Here is a 27984-nt window from a genome sequence, read left to right on the forward strand (position 1 = left end):
TTTCTTTCTAAATGTATTCAAGATAATTAAGGAAGGGTGGAAATGTTATGGTCATAACATCTGTGCAGAACAACCCACCCTTATTTTAAAACTGACACAGCAGAAAACTGTAATAATAGAAATGATTACACCAGCTGAACAAGAAACAGGAGGTCATGTTACCCGAATGTGTCAAAGCCAGTCTATGACATTACCATAAACTGCTCATTTCCCTTAACAAGGATCAAATGAATGCAGCCAGCCGTACATGTAACTGTGGGTGGTCTTCTGTTTCAGATGAAAACATGAAAAGAAGTACCTAAAATTATGTAATAATGTAGTTCAGGGGGGCCTAGATGTCTGTATGTCCAATGTGAGATAATAGCATGTGTAAAATGCTACTACAGACCTTTTGGTAGGGATCATGTGTAATGACACCAAAACCGTGCTTGTGGAGTAATGGTACGCTACTCTGCCTGTTGCCTAAGATCAAGTAAGTACTTGTGTGAGAGGGAAAGCTTGGTCCTTAAGGCCAAGCAGGTTTATGAAGACTGGGATATATTTTTGAGCCTGTTGGTTTGGTCCACTATTCACATTTCACTTTGTGTGCATGTGTGTTTTGTGATATGGATTCGGTGATATTGTCTTGCGCTGGAGAAAGCCCCAGTGGACCCGGGTCCCTGAAGACATGGCTTTTTGGTGGTCGGTGGACTGTGCCTTAAGGACCTCCCTCAGTTTTGCCAGGGAGGAAGAAAGGGTCTGCATATCCACGCCTGGACAAGTGCAGTCCCAGAAGAAGAATATTGATGACCCTACCACTTTGCAGCACTTGTTCACCTTCTTCATCAACTAGAAAAGTTACCTCTGGCTTTAGGGAATAAAATGGTGTATATATGAAACATAGAATTTGACGGCAGATAAGGACCATTCGGCCCATCTAGTTTGCCCGTTTTTCATGTAAGGACTCAGATGTTCATCTTTATATGTAAACTCTACTATACTATGGGTGGGGACAAATGTTAGATAACAAGTTTGGATACCCGCTGTTCTAAAGCATGTTGTACAATGGGTACAGTGCACCTGTAAGCATTGCGGCACTTAATGACAACTACAGACATTGGGGTTGAATCAGATACAAAGGAGTTTATTCATTAAACTCTGTGCTAATACAGGATCCTTCCTCCCACTGAGAAGCATGATGTTAATACGGTTAAGATCCCTTAATATGGTGAAGATTTTACTGCGATTTTGCAGGACTAAATTGGTCTTCCTAGCAGGTTTGGGCCTTTTTGTTACATAGTGAATTGAAATGTTTCAACTTGCATCAACTTAGAGTAGTGAATATGCCCCAAAGTTTAAATACTCCTCTTTATGTCTCAGAACTTAAATGCTAAAACACTGGTGCTCTCCATGCTGCTGCAGCTTCATCTCTAGATGGGATTTCCAAACCTATCAGATCTCGATACGAACAAACCTCTTCCAGAGGCACAAATGTTAAGTACACATTGATCATGAGTAATGCTTGATATAGCCTTTCATGATCTATGGATTCCATGTCTTCTAGAAATCTTCAAACATTGAAAGATGACATACACAGGAAAACAATTTGTGTAATACGCCCTAATAAATAAGGATGACAAATGCTGATGTTTTTAAATGGAACATCTTGAATGAATTAAAGATGAGAGGGAGAGAAACTAGAAAAATAACAATGTTGACGAAATCGGATTTTCCTTCGCTGCTTCTTTAAAGTCACAATCTTTTCAAAAATCTCTGGCGACTTCTCTGGATATCCAAAGTGAGATGAAATAGTAGGTGTATGAATAAATTGTAGGTGTATGAATAAATGGTAGGTGTAAAAATAAATGGTAGGTGTATGAAAAAAAGACTAGTGATTTGTTGTTTCAATTGATTCATATTTTAAAGTTATATTAGAAATTCAAATAAAATTATTTTCATTTTCAGAAAATCCTTACGGGGAACTCAAAAGTTTTGTTTCCTCTAATTTAGGAAATCCCCATTCTCTCATCAGCTAAGGGCATTATTACCTCAGGATAAAGGATACCATTTTTTGGTAGTTTCTACTGCGTGACTGTCTAGCTCAGGTCCCTGGAGGCCACAGACACTGTTCGTGGTAACATTCAATAATTTTTTTAATGACACATTAGTGTTATGTGATTCTAGTAGCTGTTGGGTTGTTTCTTGCTCAAGAACAAGTTTGGTACATGGATATCCAAAATAGTATTATTATTTATTGATTTATATAACACCACCATGTTCTGCTGCGCTGTACCATCTGCTTCTTCAAATGGTGTCATAATGTTTAAACAGCCCTAAACTAATAGTATCAACACGCAGGCTGACCTAAAACTATTATTTACATTAGACATGATTCAGTTATATATACACACTGATCAGCCATAACATTATGACCACTAGCAGGCAAAGTGAATAACACTGATGAGGTTCTTGTTATCGTGGCGCCTGTCAGTGGGTGGGATATATTAGGCAGCAAGTGAACATGTCGTCCTCAAAGTTTATTCGTCACAAGCAGGAAAAATGGACAAGCCTAAGGATCTGAGCGACTTTGACAAGGGCCAAATTGTGAAGGCTAGATGACTTGGTCAGAGCATTAAATTGCTGAAAATGTTAATGCTGGTTGTGATACACTGTGTGTTCTGACACCATTCTATCACAGTTTGTTGCGTATGGGGCAGTGGAGCAGCAGACCAGTCAGCCCATGGTGACTCCTGTCCACTGCCAAAAACGCCTACAATGGGCACGTGAGAACTGGACTACAGAGCGATGGAAGAAGGTGGCTCGTCTGATGAATCACGTTTTCTTTTACATCACGTGGAAGGCCGGGTGCGTGTGCGTCGCTTACCTGGAGAACACATGGCACCAGGATGCATCCGAGGAGGAACTTACAGGAATTAAAGGATCTGCTGCTAACGTCTTGGTGCCAGATACCACAGCACACCTTCAGAGGTCTAGTGGGGTCTTTGCCTTGATGGGTCAGGTCTGTTTTGGAAGCAAAAGGGGGACCTACGCAACATTAGGCAGACCGAATGGTTCTTATCTGTCGTCACTTTCTATGTTTGGTCATAATTTTATGGCTGATCGGTATATATACCCCACAGCATCTGTACAACACAGGGAGCAGCGGCCTTAACTACTTTGCTGAAAGCTTTATTCTGCGGATCCCAATTGATGTCTCAAGGATTGCCTTTTTATTGCCAATTCAAAGTTCTTATGGAAGTTGAGACCAAATCTAGAACGGCAGCCCCCACTGTACATGGGAAACAACATATTAGTGTTGTTGTTTTTATATATGGAGCTAAATCCAGAATTCATCCTGTATCTCCCCAGATACATTCATTAATTTATTTGTCCCCTAAGGGCACTTAACATCCAGACGCTCTATTGTTTACCACAACGCAGCAAGACAAAGGTTCCGAATGTTTATCTTGCTACAAAATAGGATAAGATATAAGTGCAAAATACACAAAAGGTACACAGTAGTCAAATGCATCAAAGGGTTTGGTGAAAAGTGCTACTGAATGGAATGCAACACTTAAAAAGTGCGTAAAGATAAAGGCCATAAAAAATGTAATGACATTTTCCCTTTGGGTAAAGGAAATCCAACAAGATAATGAGTAGTACAGGAAATCTAGAATTATAGATTCCTGAAAACATTAGGATTTAGTGAAGCGGTGTCTTTTACAGTAATGTAAGTCGGAACCTAAATTGACTTTTCTTTCAGCATCATAAGTCCTGTTTATGAGTCACATTCAGATCCGCTTGCTGGTGGTTGCTAGTGATGCAGAAATGAAAAGTGACGTTATTGCAACTAACCAAAACCATCGAAAAGCAGAACACTGTGACTGCATGGTTACATAGTAAGGCTGAAAAAAAAGGCATCAAAATGGGAGAGGGGGGTCTAACGAAACTGCTCCGATTGATTTAAAGCAGCAAATCAGTGGTGAGAATTGTCAGACAATGGAGGAAGAGGACGGTGCAGCTTCTCCCTGAGGTAAGTACCTTTTAAAAATAAAAAGTATGCATATGAAGTACTTTAATATTATTTTTTTTGGTGAGGCTGTCACTGTCCCTTTGACTTTATTGTATTAGAATCGGCACACCTCCATAGGTAATGTATTCTTTTTGGTTCTTCCTGTGAACAATGTCCTTCTGTTTGAGATTAAACAGCGGCTGTCTATAAGTGGCCTCTTATCTCTTGTTATCAGGGTAAGCATTTTTTGCATGGATATCCCTCACTTTCCAGGCTGGTTTGGTGACACTTCCAGGAGTCATCAGCATACCTGGGAATTCCTTGGGTTTTTGATCAGGAGAACTCAAGGAGAAGCTCTGCTTTTCCGGGTCAACATCCAAATCCTCTGGGTCATGGGAGCAGAGTCTTGACACGCCACGCTCCCTACCCATTTCCCCTTTAACACAAACGTCAGTGGGACCGCACACTTACATTAGTGGGCAGCCCTGGCCACGTCCCGCAAGGGCGCGCTCCAGGTAGCCAGAGCCCAAAAGTTCCCAGGTATGGCCATCAGAGATGCTTTTATGGTCAGACATCTTAGTTATACTCAGGTCCTGACTGGCCAGTTGGCACACTGGGAAAATGGCAGCTGGGCCACTGGCTGACATCAGAACATGATGGCACTCCAACAGCAGACTGGGTGTTGCAGCTCGTGGCCCGACTGCTGTGTACATGAGCAGCAAAAAGTAGCTTGCAGCCAAGTATATCCAGCTGTCGACTGCACTGATGTCATCAGGCGGCCACCTCCCTTAAAGTGCCATCGCCAGTCCAGTCCTGAATATATTCCTAATAACACTTCCTGTATATACCAGGGGAGCAGTCATCTTAACTTCATGTTGTCATGATTACTATTCCTCTCATTACTGGTAGCATAGGGAGAAAATTCCATGACAATGAATTGGGATGCTAGTTCTGCCACACATCACAAAGGAAACATTGCCTTTTAACCCAAATACCATTAAAAGACACTGCTTTGCACAAGCTATTGGTAGTTTTGATTGATTCAGATATGCATAGAAAGCCAGGCAGCTGACAATACCCCTGATGTGGACTGCAGTTTAAAGACCAAGCATGATGGGAGTCTGGATTGCAGTCCCCATGGCACTAAATGAACTCTTATCCTCACCTAGCCCTTTCTGTAGTAACAGCTGGAGTGCTTGCATACTCCTTATCTACAAGTAGAAGGTGAATGTGCTTACTGAGGGTGGAGTGACTGCAATCACACATCTGCTCCAACTAAATAAAAGTCTTGTGTTATTTCTTTACACTTATTGACAAGTGCAGTTGACATACTTTATGATCGATCAACTTTATCGAATGATCAGAAAAGGTAAATTTCCTATAATATGTCTAGAGTATTAAATCTGCATGAATCCGGTTACCTAGAGCTGGTTTCTATTCAAGGATGCTTTTTGCGAAACACAAACCCAACACAAGCCCTGAGATCTGCCAGTCGCAGCCCTCGAAAAAGTTTTGCTTTGATGAGTGAAGCTGCATCCATTTTCTGCTTCAAGTAATCTGGATCGGAGACTCAGGCTTGTCTGCTTTTATTGCAGTGCCTTCCAGTTACACCCCGGTGCGATCACCGCAAAAACTTTTAACAAAGCGCAGATCTCTTCCCTGTCAATCTGCCCTTTGCACACGCCCCTTCCACGGAGTATTCCCAAACCCCGCCCCCGACACTTATTGTACCTGGATCAGGCTTCTGAGTCACGCCCTCGTCTGGGTTGAGCTTCTTCTGCGTTTCAGTCTGTTCTTGCAGGGGGCTCGCTTCTTGGCTCCGCCCCCCATCGGCTGCACGCTGTCTGTCTGTGTGTGATCGCCCTTTGCTGGCGGTGATCCTGGAGGCATGCACCAGCACACTTCGGCTCTGCCACAGAAGGCATGAACCCCAGCCCTGAACTCTACAAGCCACTGGCAGCTCTTTCCCCTCAATGGCACTTTTACACCTGTACTGCTTGCACTATATCGGACCTTTCTACTCCTGATCTTTAAGAGATCCTCATCACACTTTGTGTGCATCACTCTGGATATTGGGGGGGATCCCCTGCACTGAACTTGTATAAAGTCTGATCTTGAGCCTGCGATTTAGATCAAGGTGAGCACGCTTAAACCTCTTCTCGCTTTATACTATTTAAGCAGTGGAGGCTGTGCTCTGTTAAACGAGCCAGTGCTCCTAATTAATGGAGAATCCACTTCTGGCTCCTGATTCTGGCTCCTGATTCTGGGGCATGATCATGTTTAACCCTAGGAGTGCAAGTACAATTTTCAACCCTTCTCTATGGAAAGGGTTAAACCAGGGAGTTTGGTGTAAAAAATGCATCATGATTTATCCACTCTTGACTAAATGCTCAATGTGCAGGGAATATAAATGTGGTGTGAAAAAAACGTGTGTGTGTGTGTGTGTGTGTATATATATATATATATATATATATATATATATATATATATATATATATATTCTACAGTGTGTGAGTCTGATCTTTACTTTGGTGTTTGGGTTTGACCATGAGCCTTCAGTATAAACTACATTTGCCAATAAAAAGTCTTTTAGTTACATTTCTGTGTCAGATGATACTTAGTGTTATTATGAATGTTACAAAAATAGCTGAGACCTGGGATAATGTGAAATAATTGGGGAAGCAGCCCTGGAAGGCTTACCGTAATGATTTTGGTTTCCTCTTTGAGAGCCAGTGTGCAGAACAGCTGAACATCCTACATTGGGTGTATCAGGGTGTGTTGTGCAGAAGTTACATAGCTTTCTAATAATGGGCATCAAGGAAACACCTCAATTACTGTCTACAATGCAAGGTATGTGTGTGTGTGTGTGTGTGTGTGTGTGTGTGTATATGGAGGTGTATTAACTACTTTACCATCAAAACAAAAGCAAAACTTCATGGTGATTGTACTTGCTTAGCTTTGTCATTTTTGACTGTAAATAATATAACAAAATTAACAGTTTTCAACTGGTCCGGGCTTTTAGGGTGGGGGTTTGTATTATTCCAAAAGCCAAATTATAGGATAATTAACCTGCGATCACATCGAGGCAGAAAAGAATATAAGAAATTATAAGTGATTATTAATATATATATATATATATATATATATATATATATATATATATATATATATATATGTGTGTGTGTGTGTAATGTAAGAGCACAGTGCGCATTTACTTTAGGTATGTTGTTTTGTTTTTAGTTAAATTTTAGTAACATTGTGGGGGGGGGGGGCAGTGGCTGACTATCCAGAACTTGCATCTGGTACTTTAACCCAGATTATGTAGCAGTGTATAGAGTGCAAGTTCTAAGGGCACACCTTACCTTTTGCATCAATGACTAACGTTTAATGTCAACAATTATTTTGTATGCATCTGTCCTGTGATTGCTATAAATTGCAGGCTATATAGATCCTTGAAATGAATAATCATGCATGTAGCTTACTTTCTTCATTATATAGAATAAAGTGTATGATGATGATGATGATGCCTATTGTGTGCAAACAGTATTCTTAATTTTGTTTGTGTTTTGTCTTTTTCTTGTATTTCAGAGTATACTGCCAGTATGTTTGAGATTTAACTTAAGCTGGTACCTTTTGGAACATTTTAATAAGAAGCGACCTCCTGAACGACGATGGCTTCCCTCCATGAATTTGTCACTGAACCCATTGGCATGATGTCGCAGTCCCAGGTAATGCACTAAAGGGCTTTTAACAAAGGAAGTAATTCCCAGGTTATATCATCGCCCATTCTGTAAAAAGCAAATTGGGTGTGTTTACTGCGTACAGTGTTCTGTAGGCAGCCGGACAGGTGCCAAGACAGGAATTACATGAGCAAACTGGCGAATTGTATAGTTTTATGGCACAGCAGCGCTCGTTTACCTTACTCTATTAAATGGTAAATAACCAATCCTGTCCGGAGCACCTTTCCACTTGTTATGCTTGTGTAGAGAGTTTAACCATGTGGTAGGTTGAATGTTTGGTACCTTTGGTAACCAGGTGACCTTTTCTGAACGTTTAGTAATTAACCTGTAAAGTCATCTTTTTGTATTCAAATACCTTAAAGGCTTCAAAGTGCCCCAGGAACCCTTGGAAGGACAGCAAAGGGTACACAAACCACATGTTGGGAAATCCTGACATAGTTGACTGATCTGGAATGCAATCAGATTCCAATAACTGTAATAATAATAATCTGTAAACTGTTGTAATAATCTGTTGCCGGCATCATATTAACCTTTTTTAACATATGCTGTACTTCCCTGTATGACCAACATTGATTTAGTTTTTTATATGAGGTGAGCTGAATGGGTCTGTGATTAAAAGTATATTAAATTGAGCAGATTATCTATTAGAAGCACTAGGCACGCACCTAGAGCCCCCCAAACCCGGGGGCCCGGGGTACTTATGGATAATCTGCAATAATAGATGGATAATAGCAATAGCTGCACTGTGCCACCTACAGTAGCCAGCATCCTACATGCACTGAAAGTACGGTGATTTCAGTAGGTGTGCCTTATTCCCACTGATTGGCTGCTTCAAGCAACCAATCAGTGGCAACAATTGTTGGACCATAGAGGAAGTGGGTAGCTGCAGACCTGCATCTTCTAACCTTTTTGAAGAATGTACTCTTTTATACGCATTCTTCTTCGTAAGGGCGGTCAAGGACAGTAAATTGTCCCTTTAATGGCATGCTCTAGGGCCAAACTTTGTATTGCCTTGTATGTGTAGTTGTCATTATTGGAATAACATACAGTATTATATTAATGTACATTATAAAAACATAGATGCATGTAAATAACATTGATGTTTGCCCCAGGCATGGCACTTATCCAGTTGCTTTTTAGGCCAGGTTTAAATAAGATTAATTGCCCATATTGAAATAACATTGTTAGCATTTTTCTGAATTTTATTTTTTTTCCAGAAAGCCGCTCAGCCCTCTTAAGTGTGACCCTTGGCTTTAGTGCAGTCTATTCTCATATTTTAGCACACTGGCCACCTAGGTAGTCTGATGGGAGGAGATGCCTCCTTCTTATAGACTAAGTAAACACACTGAGGAAGGACTGCTGTATCCAAAAGACAGCTGCATTGTGGCTCCCAAGGCTGTGCTGTTCACTTGGATTTACAGCGACTTGTGACAGATCTCTGATCAGTGGCGTAGAAATTCCAGAATCTGGCCCGTTTAGCCCCTTATACATAACAGCCCATCTGGTTGCAAGTGCTGGCTGCTGTGTACATGCTGTGTGGGTAGCTGGATCGTGCTGAGGGGTGTAAGGCAGTTTTGTTTGGCTCTTGTAGCTATCCCAGTGCAGGTCCTCTGCTGATGACCATGGCTATTGTAGACTAAACAAAAGCCCTTGACTCACAAACCCTTGTGACTGGATGTTGCATTAAATAGTCTCAGTATTTTTTTTTTTTCCCCTTGGCGTGCAATTTAATCATTCCTCTTGTTTTCTTTATTTGTATTTTGTGACCTACTTTTGCAATCAAAATGCTAATCACGAGCAAGTAGCTAATATTTTTAATAAGCCTAATAGATGCTTTAGGTATTACTGATCCTAAAACGATACCCTACATAGATAAAACCAAGCACTTGCCGCATATTTGCTAATATTTAAAGGGACACTCTAGTCCCAATTGTTATATGATGCACTATTTGTAATGTGCTGTTTCAACATGTATGAGATAGAAGCCAGCTGGCATAATGTCCTTAGCATTAGGCAATACTGAAGACCAAGTATGAGTCTATTGCAAAGAATATAGAAATATAGAATTTGATGACACATAAGAACCATGTTGGCTCATCTAGTCTGCCCGTTATTTCTGCTGTAGAGACTCAAACCTCATTCGGTCCATGGTCTTGTCTTGTATTCAAGATATATGCCTACCCCATGCATGTATAATTCCCCTATACCAATTCTTTTTATGTCCCCTTGGAAAACTGTCAAAAGGACCGATTGGTAAAATAACTAGCCTTTTCACGCATTCAAAATGTATCCTAGATTAAAAGCTTGGCCAACGACCATGAGACCAAAATGAATGTCTATGATAGTTGTTGATTTTTTTTTTTTTAATACATTGCCTTTTTAGTACTATTCATCCTAGAACTGACAAAAGAACATGACATTTAAACAATTTCTGCCAAGGAGACTATTCTCCACTTTGTCTTAGTACTTCTAAGGGCCTATTCTTATCTTACTAATTATCCTTTCTGTGCCAAAAACTTCTAACAGGAATGTGCGAAACCTTTCATGCATCAGACCGAGGTACTACTTACAGATATTAACACAGCAGCAAGAATTACTTCATTGTGTTTGGTATTTTGAAGGCAACATCCGAAACAATGCACAGGTGACAGAGAGAACAAGGCAATTGTGACTAATGTACACATCAGATTAAGCCAGGATATAGGTCATACAAAAGACTCGCCGATTCATAGTCTAAGGAAAACCATTTTTGATATATCTTAATGTGGCAGGTTTTTTTTTTCTCTAAAGGAAACCACCTTAAATTAAAAGTAAAGTCTTCATAGTCATTCTCTTAAGAGATTAAGTCTCATTCATTTACCTGCCAAAGGTAATGTCCTCCTGCAGACTTTTCAGTTGTTCTCGCAGGTCTCCGATAGCCTAGGAGCCATCTGTGCCCACACCTTATTGTCCAGTCTTTACCCATATGGCACGTGGCATTAAAGTTACAGTATCATTAAAAATATGCTGTTAAACTGTAAGCACATTGAAATAAATGCCTATATCAATAAAACATCTGCTTTCTTTAAACTGTACACTTCTAAACATAAGAGTCTTAATTTAGGTTTACGTCTCCTGGAGGGATATCTGCAATCTATTTAGGTTTTCTCTTCCAGTGCTGCAGATAAGAACAGAACAATCTGATCCCACAAGGGATATGTCTTTAAGGAGTAGTGCACAAGTCGCCTCAAGGAGTAGTGCACAAGTCGCACAAACTTCAGATTCAGTGTAAAATAGTGTAAATGGAATTAAAAAAAATATATAACTTCTCATGGTTTTTTTGTTTTTTTTTACTTTTAACTTTTTTTATTCACCAACCTGATGTATTTTTATGTCCAGATCTCATCATTTAAAATACAGTACATTTCAAGGAACTCATTTAGTCTGCCTTTTGAAGTCTCAAATCTTTTGAAATGTTCCAGACCCTCGTGTAAGTGAAAAACCTTAATTCTTCTGTTCTCCATAGGGGGGAATCATTAGGGCTCTGGTTATTTCAGCGGTGATAAACGCTCATAGCATCTTGCCGGTGTCTGGAAACACTCTTGCGTAGATTTGACATCACTAGAAAATTGTTTATTTACTAACATTTTAATTGATTTCAGTGTTGCCATTTGCTCCACTCTCCCACACACATTCCTGGCTCACTTTTTTATTTTGTTGCTGAAAACTACAAGTCACATAAAAAAGACGTTAGATCATTTTGATGAACTATAGCATTTTTCTAGCTACCCAAGGGACCAAAAGGAAGGATACTAGTTTTGAGAAAGGCTGAGGTTACAGCAACAAAACAAAAAAAGAATAAAAACAACTGCTTAATTGTATTAATTATTGGTCCTTTTTTTTATTATATATGCATGCATGCATGTTTAGGAGAGGTTGCAGAATTACATTGATAGATGTTGGCTTTTAGTCCAAGAATAATATAATAATAATAATAATAATATTTTTAGGCATTGCTAGGCTCATGTTATTTATACACATTTTTTTTTAGCTTAATTTTTTGACCTTTCTTTTTCCTTCTCTACATCATCCCTGTGTGTTGCAGAGTATTTGTGTGAAAATTTCTTCAGGGTAGTTAAGCCATATATTGCCACATTGGTCCATCTGGCTAGCATGTCGGAGGCGCAGAAGGGGTTGTGTCTGGATTCAGCCCCGAGCCCAGTCACTAGGGGAATGTATGGGAATGTGTGAATCCCTGTATGAATGTGCTAATGCCCAAAAGTTGTGTCTGACTGCAGTCACAAATCAGACAGTTCTGCCGCACTGGTCGCTGGAATGAAACTTAAGAAGCCCAAAGGCTCTTAATTCATCCCTCTCAGTAATAGAAATTAAGATTCCCTGAGAACAGCTCAGAGTTACTGCATGCGTTTAGTTATGGGACCTCACACATACAGTCCGCAGCACGTACCTTTTGCGTGCTTCCTAAACCGGTAAACTGAAAACCTCATGGTCTACTTCCCCTGTGCGAAGTCTGACTTCCTGCATCAGATACAGGCTCTTTGTTTTGGTTTTTTTGAGTTTCTGTCCATGTACACATGCGGTTCTTATTACCCTACAACTGCGTAATTCATCACCATAACCTCAGCCTTAAACAAAGCCATGCGAGAAGTTGGCTTCCAGTGGCCAGGTCCTTTTTTATTTTAGCCTCTATGTGGAAAAGCTTTGCTGGCCTTGTATAATCCATAATTAAAATGGTGAGATTTCTTGAAAGTCTCCTTACTGAACAAAGCACAGCTCGCCCTTTCTTGCAGCAGAAGCTTATGTAGATGGGCTCGCGATGACCCAAACTTAGGTCCGTGAGCTAAAATCCCAAATGATTCTAAGCATATAGGACTGCTTTGGGTTCCTAAAAGCCTCCTTGTGTCTGATTTCTGCGTTCAAGTGCTAACTTTCCTTTAGTAAGTGTTCTCTTTATTCTGAAATACAATTATCCTGCGAACTTAAACCTGTCTTGAATGCATACCACATGTGGAGATCCTCTACTTGTAAGCGGAGAAGAATGTCCTACTGTTATAGCGCTACAGAATCTGCCGGCACGCTATAAATAAAATCCAATCATTCGTGGAAGATGTCTCATTCATCAGCGTGTTTAATGACCAGGCTGCAAATTGGAACGTATTTGTTGTCATACTTTAAGCATTGGTATCTATGGAACGGGATGCAGGTTTTCTATATAATTACAGAAAACAGTAAGTTTAAGACTTCACAACAAAGAATGAAGAAACAAAAACGTTCGGAGGTCACATGAACTACAGTCTGCAGGGTATTTCCTTGAAGCACCCGGCTGACAAGCAGATGTTGTTGTAACCGAGATTTCTGGGCCTCTGAGATCCCCTTCTCTCTTGTTTATAAAGAGTATATTACTAAGTCAACAGTTGATGAATGCCATGTGTATGCGTGTTTACTTATTGTGCGTTTTAAAGGAATTGCTCAAGCAATTCAGTTGCAAAATGGCTACTATACATTACATTAATCCTAAATCTGTTTTTTTTTGTTTTTTTTTCTTCTTTTTCAAATCTTACACCAAAAAAAATGTAAAAAAAATTAACATTTAATTTCAGTAGTTTTGGTTTTTCCTTTTTTTTCCCCCAGTAACTTATCCGAGATCATTACTGAAACTTATATTCCAATAAAATCCTATAAATAAAATGTATGTTATACCTCACTTACCTATTACCCTCTGCTGTCTGCGAAGGTAATTCTCACGACTGGGAAAGCCTTGAGAATAGAGAACAGAATTGTTTGTTTGCTCTGCATCCTATGTTGGAGATAAAAATTGGTTTATTTGGAAACCAAGATGGCTGCGCCCAGTATTTGTCAATTGTTATGGAGTTAGATAGGAAGATACACAAGCCTGTTGAATTGTTTTGGTTTTTATATTGTTTGTTTAATACCAAAATATTGGTTTCCAGATATTGTATTGCTTCCAGGACTTTTCCAGGTGGTCTTTTTACTGTTCACTAAATTATAGACGTGACTTTGCTGGGCCAAAGACGTTTAATATTTACCATGAGTTGGGTATCCATTTTTTCTCTTCAGTCTTTAATTTTCGCATGCAGCCTCCACCCCACTTTACTAGGATCTTATGCCCTTACACCTCTATTCTTCAAATTTAAGACTCGCAACTCTCACCTTTGTTGCTTTGAGTCCGTTTTCCACCTTCGACAACTGACAGGCTCATGAAAGTAGGGTCACATTTAGATAACGTTTGGAGCATCATATCAGAGACCACTTTTCAGCAGGATGACATCGAATCCTAGATGGTATTGTCTATACTGTCTGCTTTTTTTTTTGTTTTGTTAACATATAAAAATGTCAACACCATTTGTGGGTTTATGGTCATGACTTGCGGGGAACTTAATAGCTGCTTTGCATACTATTTCTGTTCCATGTGGTTTTCACCTTCCTTCAGAGGATATTTGTAGCACCCAAATCTCCAATTTGTTTATCTTGCCCTTTCTAGTCTTTTTAGGCAAGTCTTTTATTTAGACTCTCCTAGTAATTATGCTGCAGAACAGTTGTCCTTTTTATCTAAATGTCAGTTTTTATTTTCAGACCAAAGTCACAAAAAGAAGGAAAGCCCATGGGGGGTGGGGAAAGTGCTGTTTCACTGTACATTCCAATGTGACCAGCTACTCTCAGAACGTATCTATATTACAACATGTAGCTTTTCTAGAGGCCTGTCCTAGTCCGACCTCTAGCTCTTTATTATACTACCCAATGAAGAAATAATTATGGGTTATGTTGTGCTATGAAATGATATAATGATTGAGAAGTTTGGTAACCTCAGTTTTCCAGACAGTGATAACATGAGTTTTACAAAGACTTTTTATGGGATGTTGACCTATTGATAGCTATATTTATTCTTTATTTTGTAAGGAATCTAGAAGAACATTTCGAGGTTCTTCTTACCGAGAACCCCATTCTTTCTCATTTTATGTGCAGAGAACAGATAGCAACGCTGCTATATTGTCATCAAACATTGGCAGTTTCCCATGGTGTTTTGATATTGATGGAACCAGCTTGTCTAATGCAGTGTTATCGTCTTGTATTACTAGTAAATAGTGTTGTTTTGCTGTATCTTTCTGTATATTCACTAAACCTGGAGTCTGTAGGTGAATTGCAGGAGAAAGAATGACCTCGCTGTAGGTTGTGAAGTCTCAACCCGCCAGAGCTTCTTGTCCAGCAAGAGCTAAACTGTTCACAAATGTTACTGGAACATCACACTGGCTTTCATGGCGATTGCTTCACATTTCTGAAGTTTTTTTTCTGTCCTTGCTTGTTTAGAAAACCAGACGGTAATTGAGATGTTTAGAATTGTCTCTTTCTAAAGGGCACCCAGGATTAACGTGTCTTTTAGTGCAGAATACATTCACAGTTGCATGCAATGATACCAGATGCCGCCTGTTTATAACACGGCAGGGGGTGAGGATCAGGAGATGTACCTTGTTGAAAGATGGTTCAGATCTTCTATTCTCACTTTACCTTAAACAAAACCTATTAATTTGGCTCTTGGGTGCATTTAGGGATTAGAAAACACATTGATTGTCAGATCTTGGGTGGTATTAGGATGGGATGTAGGGAATCATGACAATGGTCTTGATGGAAACATCTGCTTTTCTACGTTAACAAAATTTCATAGATAACATGTGATTTGGTAGGTGTACAAGCTACAGCAATCACCAGGTTACTTTATCTTGTTGTTGTGTTTTTAAGGAATTCCGATTTTGTTGAATGGAGAATTTGGCCCATAATCTGATAACTAATGCAATGTTAATGCGGTTTAGATTTGTTGTGCTTAAGCCAATATTTATCTTACAATACTCCACATTAACTCCTGAACTCTTCATACTGGGCAGAATCTTCTACAGATTGTAAACGGGTGTTTACATTTTTTTTCCCCCATGCGATTCAAAGAATGATCATTTATCTCTGCTGACTGACAAACAATGTAATATATACACTGCCTGTAAAATGAAAATAACATGGCACAAATACCATATATTTTGCCAGCCGTGTTCTTGTGGTCAGAACGAACTGGAATATGCTGGAATATGTAATGCGATAAGAAATATTTTTGGTTTTTTTTCTTTTTTTAAAAAAAAGGAGCTGACAGTATAAACATGTTCTTTTCAATCAAGGTTGATCTGGGGGAAATAGCCTAAAAAAAATCCCCAATTGCAAGCCTTTATGATAATCCTATTTCAGGAGCAGTAAGGGCAGGTCCTGGCAGTCTAGGAAGTTGTCGGTGACTGGGCTTACAATCTGCTTTCTTTTTTCAGTTGAAGCATATATTACTTTAGAAGAAAATTCAAAATTTGCTTTTGAAAAAAATAGTTTTTGCACAAAATTTTTTGCAAAGAAGTATATTAGTGACCCTTTTGTAATAAATGCCATGACCTTCTGCTCTGTGCATTATTTCCTCTCAGAATATGAATGTAGCATCACAGATGCCAAATAACACTTAGCTGTCCGTGTGGAAGGTTCACTTGTACCTCCAGGCATACATCCTGCTATGAAGTAGTGACTAAGGACCTTTGGTTTAGATAGTGGTAAAAAGGCAATAATTATACTCTTAGGTGGCCTATAAATATATATTATATATATGTATATGATATATTTCTCCTTAGTCCACCTGGCAAATATCACTCTTCATATCTGGTGCAGATCCACTTTAAGTATCCGAACAATACCTGTTTCTTTTTTTACTGGTACACTGTGGTCTTTTTATGGTGGTAACATATTTGGCCTTCTCGTAGAGAAGAAGCGGAATTTCTAGCAAACAGAAGATGCACAACGCAACAATTTAGGGTACAATATATATATATTTTAGTACTTTAGTGAAGGTTCTTACAGCTGATTATTATACTGTATGGCGAGTCATTGTGTGTTTACACAATACTGATTTTCAAAAATGTTATCTGTAAATATTTGCAGCTTTGTAAAAGGAAATGTGTGATGCAGGGCCTTGTACTATGTCTGACGTACACATTTCACTTGGTCCCTTCACTTTGGTAGCAAAGCATTCAATTAACCTGTATTTACTTTAAGCTTTTGAGTGGGCCCCTCTTTACTCGGTGTATTAGTTTGTTTAAGTCTGTCAATTCAAGTTTTGTCATACCGTATGAATGTATGTATTGTGTAAATTGTTTGTGCAATATGAATACAATATAATAATTGTGGTAGATCAGAAGTATTGCTACAGGTGCCTTTTGTTTTGTTCTTTTTTGGGGGTACATGGGTGATTTTGAGGCTCTTGGGCAAATACCAGATTGTTTTTAAATTCTATTGAGCAGTTCCACTTTTAGCCACCAGGTGTCAGTATCACAAGGACATTTAGCAGCATTTGATCCCAGGCTGGATCCTTTCTGCCCATCTTTTATTGGTTTTATATGGAAGCCAAGCCCTCTTTGATCTGCTATTGTGCAACCGTTGTAAGACCATACAATTTGGTTGTAAGGCGATTTCTCCTCAATTAGCTGAATTTATGTCGGGCGTCTTTGAGGCGATTTCTCCTCAATTAGCTGAATTTATGTCGGGCGTCTTTGATTTTGGTGAAATCCCCTACATGGCACACAGTTCAAAACATTTTTTTTTTAATAAAAAGCCCCATTTAAATCACTTTAATAACTTGCTTTGAAATGTTTTATTTAAAGTGCGCAATATGATATGATTTAGTTTTTACTGCATTCCTGGCTGCTTTTAGATGAAATCTAAAGGAAAATAGACATAATTTAATTCTGACTGTGCAATAACTACATGTGTTTGCAGAATGTCAAGGGAACAACTTGGCTATTGATCATCTTTTTAAATGCAAGTTTAATTTCCGCACAAGCAATTGGTTTCCTTCACACACATGGAGTTTTACACGTAATAATGTAGCCTTCTGCTGTCAGGATGTTGGGTATGGCTGCTAAAGATACATGTAGAACATCATATGATAGGATTCCTTAAATTTCTATTAGATTGGTAGTATTCATTACATATAATATAAATCGTAGAGCTGAATCTTGATATCAGAGTTGTCAAATTCTATAATTCACGCATAATCACCTGAAGTTATCTGTGGTCTCTCAGCATAACTCTTGAATTGCCCCTTTGCCCCCAATTACTTCACGTTTTGAGAAAAAAAGGGGATAATAACCAAGACATCTATTAAGGAACTGGCCCGAGAGTGAGCAACCACCTGGATGGTTTCTAGCTTTATGGCATTCTTTGGCCTTAATGGTAATGATCAAGTCATATATACCGTATTTGCTCGCTTATAAGACGAACCCCCCCAATTTGAATATTTAGGAAAAAATAAAAAGCCTGAAAATAAGACTACCATATAGGAGAAAAAAAGTTTTACTAGTAAATATTCATATGTAAACTATTTTTTCTATATTTAAATTTTTTTAAAAAAATTTATTTGCCATTCTGCCCCAGTTATGCACATCTGCCACCCAGATATGCCTTATATGCCACTCTGCCCCCCCAGAAATGCCTTATACCCCCTTATATGCCACTCTGCCTCCAGATATGCCGTCTAACCCCCTATTTGCCGCTCTGCCTCCCAGATATGCCTTATACACCCATATATGCCACTCTGCCTTCCTGACATGCATTTTAATCCCCTATTTGTCACTCTTCCCCCCCTCTAGATATGCCTTATACCCCCTATATGCCACTCTGCCTCCCTGATATGTCTTTTAACCCCCTATATGCCACTCCGGCAGCAGCGGATATGCCACTGCTGTCGGCACCGGATGGTCATGTGACTCTGGCACTCTGTCATAGAAGCCCCACGGTGGAAGCACTGGCAACCAGCAGTGGAGGTCTACATCGCACAGACCTCCATCATAGAAGCCCCCAGAGGAAGTGCCGGCGGCAGCAGAGGCTGTAGAGGAAGATCCAGGTCCCCTGCAGCACTGCGGGGATCTGGATCTTAGTCTTGTAGTCAGACTTCTATTTGAGGTCTCGTTAGAAGATGACCTCTCATATAAGGCAAGGAGTATTTACCACCTTGTCTTATAATCGAGGAAATACGGTATGTTGCCTTGGGCAGGGTTTCAGGAAGACACCCCCGCACACAAGCCCTTATCATGCATTCTAGCTCTTTTGGTAAATTACCTTTCTCACCTAATTTTACAACCACCTGACCGGTTTCCAAACATAGTATGTTGATTGTATGCAGTTAGAATCTTACATGCTGTCCTGTGCAAAGCTCACATTTTGTTACTGGTATTCTTATATACATTCTAATCGGATGTGTTTCTTTTCTTGTAGACAACTGCAGTGGATGAGGAGCAGTGTTACTACAATGAGACCATTGCATTTTTCTACAACCGGAGTGGGAAATATCTGGCCACAGAATGGAATACAGTCAGCAAGTTGGTAATGGGGCTTGGAATCACCGTATGCATATTCATTATGTTAGCAAACCTTTTGGTTATGGTTGCTATTTACGTCAATCGTCGATTCCACTTTCCTATTTATTATTTAATGGCCAACTTGGCTGCTGCAGACTTTTTTGCTGGACTAGCATATTTTTACTTGATGTTCAACACCGGACCCAATACCAGGCGATTGACTGTGAGCACATGGTTGCTCCGCCAGGGATTAATTGATACCAGCCTGACAGCATCAGTGGCCAATTTGCTGGCTATCGCAATAGAAAGGCACATTACAGTATTTCGAATGCAGCTACACACCAGGATGAGCAACAGAAGAGTGGTGGTAGTCATAGTGGTCATCTGGACTATGGCCATTGTTATGGGTGCAATACCAAGCGTTGGATGGAACTGCATCTGTGACCTAGAACACTGCTCAAACATGGCTCCACTCTACAGCGATTCCTACTTGGTTTTCTGGGCTGTTTTCAACTTGGTTACATTTGTGGTGATGGTCGTTCTTTATGCTCATATCTTTGTATATGTCCGGCAAAGGACTATGCGAATGTCTAGGCACAGTTCTGGTCCTAGGAGGAATCGGGACACAATGATGAGTCTACTGAAAACTGTGGTCATTGTTCTTGGTGAGTGTTTCTATAGGGAAGGGGGGGTTATTTTCAATGCCAATTTTATGTTACATTGTTAATTGTTTCCTTAGATTTCTTGATTATACTTGATACTGTTCAGCTGCCCTCAATATTTTTAATATTTCAACCTACCTCCATTGCAACAGTCTATTTGTGTGGAGACATTTAACCATATGCTCTCTCGGGGGGAAAAAATCCCTTCCAGCATACACTATGAAACAAGTTATACAGTGTCATAAATACAGAAGATTAACAAACCAACCAGTCATAAGTGGCCAGATTCGCGTTGGTTAAAAATCCGTGATGGAGAAACATAGGTAATAAATCGAAAGGTATTGTATATTGTTCTATAAACTTTGGTTTTCTCTTTTTGTATGCGTGCAAACTACTGTATGTAGATGTGCTATTCCTTAATAATCTATATAGGTCTGCTTTACAAATCATAAAGCCTTAGCAGAAATGTATGGACTGCCACTTGGTGCCATCATATCTTGCAGTCAGATATGTAATGTTTTGTATCAAGAACGAAACAAAGAACTATCTGTTTTTAGGAGTTCAGATAAATGCCTTGTACTGTCTGCCCACTTCACGCTGGCTGCGATGAATGCACAGTAAAATGTCTCATTTTTACCCTGGCTCCAACATTCACATGATTAATTGTTTTACTGGTGAATAAGATGAGCTAACAGGCTGTCGGAGAAGTTGGGATCAGGCACCTTGTGTCATGTACTCTGTTCCAAGGCTGAGATAACTGTCTTCTGTGCAAGATGTGTAATGCCATTTGTTTAATTTTACATTTTAGTAGTGAATGTATCCTTTTTGTATTCAATACTCACTTTAACATCCGCTCACTCTAACACTGAACACTTCAGCATACACTTACATATACACACAAACACACACACGTTCTTTCTCCTGCTCCTCCGCTCCCCAGGCACCACTAACACTAGGCTGACCCCTTACATTCCAACACCATACCGTAACACACACTAACATCATATGCTCACAAACATTAACACCTTACAGTAACACAAACGCATGCTAACTCCATACACCAATACACACGCCCTAACACTACATGTGGATATACACGCACAACATGCAAATGCAATACAGTGACACACTAAACCATACGCACAGACATACTAATACAACACTTATAAAAATGCACACACTACATCATGGCGTGCCCCCCCCCATGTGCCTCACCAACTGAAATGCCATCTTTTTTTTGTTTTTGCGCAGCTGTGATGACTGGGAGAAGAGAGAGGGGCGCCAAGGAATAAGTTTTCAGCACCCGTTTGGCACCCCTCGCTCTCCTCCTCAAGGTCTCTGTATTGGTTGCAGTGCCAGCGTTTCATGCTGAGCGCCGGAATATGACATCATATTCCGGTGCTCAGCAGTGAAGTAGCGAGCACCGCGGCAGAGCAGCGAAACCTAGGTCTTGCGCTCCCACCGCAGGACTTCTACAAAGTGGGGAGAGGGGAGATAGTGAGAAAGGGGGGGAGATGGGATTGATACCGAGAAGGCAATAAAAAAGCAAGAATGATTGTATTGGGGTATTTATGTAGGTAACTGGCATCTACATAAAGACGTTTCCATTAGTTGTGTTCCCAGAATATCCCTTGGCGTTAGCATAATAGACTTAAACTGGGGGGGGGGGAGTGCGGCCTATAATCGGGCCAATACGGTATATATATACTGTGTGTGTGTGTATATGTGTGTAATATATATAGTAGTGTGTATATATATATATATATATATATATATATATAATCTATAGTGTGTATAAATGTGTGCATACAGTATGTTTAGTGTTATTTTATATGTACACACATTCTGCTGCCCACATAAGGTTGGGACCCTCACACACACATAGTAACATTATTTTCACACTCCCCAACATGATTATACAAACAGTTTAACATACTGGCATAGTCACACACACACATACTAACATACAAACAATACGATACCCACACACACAGTATTATACTTACACAGCCACAATATCATGCTTACACAAACACATACATACAGTAACATACAGACTAACAACCTTATGTTCACAAAAACACATACATACATACACAAACAGCAACATACTTACACAACTAATATATTTACAAACACAATCAAGCCCCTTTTTTGGCTCAGGAGGAGGAAGGCCGGTGCCCTGCTCTCTCCTTATACACGATGTCTGAGTGCCTAGAAGTGGCGTCATGTTCCGCCGCTCAGACTCTGCATTTAGGACCTTAGGAAGTGCCGGCCTAGCAGTGTGTCTTTTGGTAAGGGGTTTGGGGAACAAGTGCTATAGGGTCCTGCAGGGGCCACCTTTATACCAGTGTCTCTTCTACCACAGGGTCACATTATGTGCATTATGTGGTGGATAACTGTAAAAGTTTGAGACTTTAGCTGTCTTGATGTCAGAATTCCAAATGGCAGTTTCTTATAATCAACATTTCCATATACTTGGTTCCTTTCCTTTTCAATATTTGGCATCCAGAAAGGGTAGGCAAGTATAATGGCAAGGTATAATTACACATCTGCAATAAGTTCATGAGGTTTCAGCTCCGGCTGGATCTTTTTTTTTGCACATCCTTTGTATACGTGCGAAAGACCTCTTTCATTTGTGTTTCTAGACCAATATGGTTGACCTAATACTCTCCCTTCAGGCCGTTCCTATTCACTTTTTTTTTGCCATTGTCAGGCCTCTGAACGTATTAGGTGTTATATTAAAACGAAACTATTTTAAGTATCTGAGAAAACACGCAGTGTTCAGTTGTGTGATCACGTTATGCTGGTTTTTTTCCTCTCTCTCTCCAAATTAGTGGCTTCCCTCTCACGCTGGGCCAAGCCTGCATCTTTCCTGTGGTGTAGTAAAAACGTCTGTAGATTTATATAGTTGAAAAGCGTGTCTGTAAATCCAGAGCACAGCCTGTACACACGGTATTACTGATCAATGACCTTCTGTTCTAAAGCATGCATTCACTTTGACATGTAGCATACTATTAACATTTTATAGCAAAGTGTCCTGCTCATCCAGGAACAGTCCTGTGTTTTTTGGGGGTTTTTAGGTATTTTTTTTCTCACTGTAGTCATAGGATTTTGGAAATGTTACACATGGCATCTGGAGGCAGATCACAAATTAAAGCATTACCAGGCTGCCATTTCAAACAGTAAAAAGAAAAACAACCCATAATGCCTTAGAGTATATTGCATAGTATGGAGTAATATCTGCTCTGAGTGTATCGGCTAAATGCTGACCCTCTTGAATACATTTTTGATCCCTCTTGGCTCGCTTTTATTGTAATTATTTATATAGCGCCATTATACCGTGTTTCCCCGATAGTAAGACACCCCCGATTGTAAGACGTATCGGGGGTTTCAGAGGGGTCGGCTAATATAAGGGGGATTTGCCGGGTCCGCCACTCTAAGGGGCCGGGAAGTCCCCACCAAGGCCGGCCTTACGTGTCTGCGGCCGCACAGGATTTAAATTAAAACATCAGGGTTTTTTTTTAACTTTATTTAACATCCTCCATGTTAAATAAAGTTTTTTTAACTTTATTTAACATGGAGGATGTTAAATAAAGTTGAAAAAAAACCCCGATGTTTTTATTTAAACCCTGTGCGGCCGCAGACCCCTAAGGCCGGCCCCTTAGAGCAGGGCCGACCTTTGGGGTGTGCGACCGCACAGGGCGCCACACTCCAGGGGGTGCCAACCTGCGGCACCCGGCACCCCTCCAGAGACGGAGCAGGTATCGGAGGTCTTTAACAGACCTCCGGCTCCCTTGAGTGATTTTAAGCCGGGTTCAACCCGGCTTAAAATCACTCAAGGGAGCCGGAGGTCTGTTAATGACCTCCGATACCGCTCCCTTGTGATCTGCGCGGCAACAGCTGTTGTGCGCCGGGGTTTCTTGTCAGATCCCGGCGCACAGCACTGAAGCCGCGCCCACCGCTGTCCGTGCCCTCTGAACCAGGAAGAAGACAGAACTGAAGAAGAGGAGCGAAGAGGAGGAAAAGAAGCTGAAAGAAGAAAGGAAAGGTAGGAAAGCATTAAGTGAGAGTGGATTGGTGTATATGTGTGTGTGGATTGGTGTATGTGTGTGTGGATTGGTGTATGTGTGTGTGGATTGGTGTATGTGTGTGTGGATTGGTGTATATGTGTGTGGATTGGTATATGTGTGTGGATTGGTATATGTGTGTGGATTAGTGTATATGTGTGTGGATTTGTGTATACGTGTGGATTGGTGTATATGTGTGTGGATTGGTATACGTGTGGATTGGTAGGTGTGTTGATTGGTAAGTGTGTGAGAGTGATGGGTGTTATGCTGTACCATTTCCAATGTCTTTTTCATGATCTAATTATGCTCTAAAAGTACATCATAACTCCCATCACTCTCAATTTTTTCCCAATATAAGACATACCCCGAAAGTAAGACATAGTGGGGCTTTTAGGGATAAAAAGAAAGTAAGACACTGTCTTACTTTCGGGGAAACACGGTATGTACAATGGGCAAACTGGACACGGCAAGAAGTGCATCATTGCTTTTTCACCCCCCTGGGCCGGTTAGTGAAAAATAAAGGCTCTCCACAACTGGCCCATGCCCCCACTCCCCGCCAAAGCAGGACAATGGGGCAACTACCCAGAAGATTGGGGCAGTGCTCAAAAATCAGAACTGTCTTACGAGAACCAAGACTGTTGATATGCATTATCCATAGCCAGCTGAGTAACAACTACATAGTTGTCTAGCCCTATGAAGTATACTGTGATTTTTACATTTGTGTGTGTGTATACAATTTGGCATTTTCTATATTTATTATTATTATTCTACCATAATTTTAGAAGGAGAAGTAGTTTTGATTTTAAAAAGTGTTTTGATGATTTAATCCAACAATACCAGTGACTTCAAAAACTATGCTTTATGCAATTGGAAAAGAAAGTACAGAAAACGGGGGGAAAATAGTGCAGGGAAAATTCCCAGAACATAAGGAAAGTGTTTTCAGCCTGGCAACCTTTAATATCCAGGGAGCCAATATATTTGAAGAGAAGGTTTTTCTTTCTGAATTGTGTGGCCTTGTTTCTCTAAAGAGTCTTTCATGAGTCTATACGATGTTGGAAACTCTAGGGATCCCCCTATCCGTTTGGAAAGATCGCAGTGTATAAAGTTACAGGGTAAATGCAATGCTTATGTAAATATGTCTGGGGTAAAGACTCGAGTATGCGAATGAAAGAAATATCCCAGTAGAACTTGTGACCTTGGTATGTTCTTAATCATTTACAAAGGATTAAGTACAAAGTAGGTATTTTATGGCTCTTCTAATGTATGGTTTATAATAATGTTCACGTGGAATCCACTGAATCTCACATTTATCCTCAGTGGGTGAAGGTTAAGTGGGTAGCTTATAGTTCCCTGAAAATGAGGCAGAGATTAATATTCTTGTCGTTTTTTTAAATATTTGATTTAAAACAACAGTATCACACCACTACCAGGGGTATTTTAAAGCCAGGAATAAGTGGTTCTTTGGTCAGATGAGTTAGCAAAGTATTAAATCTACTGTTTCTCATCGTTATTAACTTTGCATCCTTCTGCATAACTACCTTGTACTATTTTTTTTTGTTTGTTTGTCAATCAGTGTAATTGTATAGAGATCTTAGTTTAAAGTTAAACTTTTGTAGGTTTACAGCCGCCTTACGATTCGGGCAGATCCTGGCAAAAGGAAAGTTACACCTTTTTCCCTATTTATAAGATTAGGTGTAAATACATATTTTTTTAAATACATATTTATTGCTTAGTTTTATATGGACACGTCATTACATATGTTTGTCTAATATATAATAGAACCAGAATATATTGGGTTTGAGAGACCTTTCATACATGTAAAATCTCACTTCGAGATGTGACTTATTATACACATCTAGAAAACAACATGACATTTATGGAATAGGTTACTAAATACATTGGAAATGTGGTGAACAATAGAAATGGATCATTGTTAGTCACTCAGCTGGACCCTTACTAATGAAAGACCGCATTATTACTGCCATAAAGAATCAGCGCAGTGTGCTGTGTGAGGAAAAATATCACCCGACCGATAACAATGGCAACCTACAGAAACAGATACAGGAAATTTGTTGGAAGAGGAAAGGTTTTTGTTTTGTCATTGCTAAACTTATATTACTTTATACAGTCAGGGATAGACGAAGAGGTACACACAAGGACACCAATGTCTATGGCGAGGTTTGTGAAGGTCCATAGAGCATCATTAAATTGTCCACCACAGACCCCAGTGATGTCCACCATGAGCAATGTTGGTGTCTATCCCTGTATACAACATTTCTTTTTATCCTTAACCCCTTAAGGACAATAGGGGTTATTACTCGTAGTATATTGTGGGACAATGGCTATTTTAACATTTTTCGGTGTTCCTGTTTAGCTGTGATTTTCTTCTTTCTCATTTCGTGCTCCCACACATATTATATATTGTTTTTTTCAGGACAAACAGGGCTTTCTTTAGATACCATTCATTTTATCATATCATCTAATTTACTATAAAAAAAATGATAAAATATGGGGATTTTTTGTTAAAAAATTACTTTTTCTCACTTTTTAAACAAAAAACTTTTACTCATCTGCAAAAACGAATGAAAAAACCTGCTAAATAGATTCTACTATTTGTCCTGAGTTTAGAAATACCCAATGTTTTTATGTTTTTTTGCTTTTTTCTGCACGTTATGGGGCAATAAGTACAGGTAGCGTTTTGCTATTTCAAAACCTTTTTTTCCAAATCTGGTAATTCTTCCCCCCATGTACCATTTCGGGTATCTTTGAAGCCGGCCAATGCAATTTACCCCATCAAGTCATATATTTTTAAAAACTAGACACCCCAAGGTATTTCACATGCTGGTAATTTAACCCTTTCCATGCACTAATTTTACCACCAGCCTTTGTGAAACTTTATGGTAGTAAATTTTTTTGTATTTTTTTCACACACGTTGTACTTCAGGTATAAATTTATCGCTCCTGGTATATGTCCGTGTCACACAACACCCCAATATGTGTTCAGTAACATCTCCTGAGCGCAGTGATACCCCACATGCATGGATTTGTTGGGTTATTTGGGAGGTAAAAGGCCGCCTTTGTGAGGTGTGTATTTTTTGGCCATTTAGACATCTGATCCTACTGCCCCCATGTCCCATATTTGGGACACCTTTGAACCCGGCCAATTCAATTTATCCCATCCACTCATGCATTTTTTAATACGAGACACCCTATGGGCATTTGTAATGCCAATATTTTAACTCTTTCCATGCTGGAATTTTTGTAAAGATAAAGAATTTTAGGACTTGCTTATTAATTTTTTTTTTTTTTTTTTTGGTGACAGTGGGGATTTTTATATGTTACCATATTATTTTTATTTTTTTTAAACATTTTTTTAAATTTTATTTTTAAATTTTTTATTTTTTTTTTTATTAATCACTCATTAGTGAGCTGGGCTCCATTGACCTTGCATGGTTGGATGCAGTACCTGCATTCAACCTGCAGGAGGAGCTCGAGAGTTCACAAGAGGGTCTGGATAGACCCTCTATGAACTCATTTCTATTGTTGATGCCATCCTGTGAATGACGGCAACGTCATTCACAGGATGGCACTTGTGGTTGCTCTTCGGAGCAATCACAAGGTGATCGGGGTAGGGGGGTAGTGTTACTGACATGCCTCGATATCGAGGCATGTCAGTAACACCATTTATGCTTAGGAAGCGATTCAGATCGCTTCCTACGCTGTTTTAGCCGGGCGCCGCCGCGATCTTTCATGATCGGTGCGGCGGCGGCCATTTTTCTTCCGGGGAGGGCTGCCGAGGGCTGCCCTCCCCGGATCCACGGTCAGCCTCACTTGGGAGGCTTCCGTGGATGCTGCAAAGCCGCCGATCGCGGCGAAAACGCCGCGATCGCGGCGATGCAGCTGTTTAACGGAAGCCCGTACATGTACGGGCATTGTCGTTAACCCGTTGCACGGCAACCCCGTACATGTACGGGGATTGTCGTTAAGGGGTTAAGGAGTTTTTTTTTTTACACTAGTGGTTTTCCCTGCCACGATGCATGCATTGATTTGCATGCCATAAAATGCATTGGCACAAATGCAAAATAGGCTCTGTGCATATAACATGGGAGTAGGGCTAAAGTGTTCCTTTTA

General features: G+C 39.9%; 1 protein-coding gene across 2 annotated transcripts in view; it reads left to right on the top strand.

Annotated features, from left to right (window-relative positions):
* The window catches only part of LPAR1 (lysophosphatidic acid receptor 1), a 56229-nt gene that overhangs the window by 24405 nt on the left and 3840 nt on the right, over positions 1-27984 (top strand). For both annotated transcript variants that reach the window (XM_053465847.1, XM_053465848.1), the window contains exons 3-4: positions 7580-7719; positions 19039-19786. In XM_053465847.1, coding sequence (XP_053321822.1) covers positions 7663-7719; positions 19039-19786 — 805 coding nt within the window. In that variant the 5' untranslated portion in view covers positions 7580-7662. The remainder of the gene's footprint in view (positions 1-7579; positions 7720-19038; positions 19787-27984) is intronic.

Source organism: Spea bombifrons, chromosome 1 (assembly GCF_027358695.1).
Source record: "Spea bombifrons isolate aSpeBom1 chromosome 1, aSpeBom1.2.pri, whole genome shotgun sequence".
Classification (NCBI taxonomy): Eukaryota; Metazoa; Chordata; class Amphibia; order Anura; family Pelobatidae; genus Spea; species Spea bombifrons.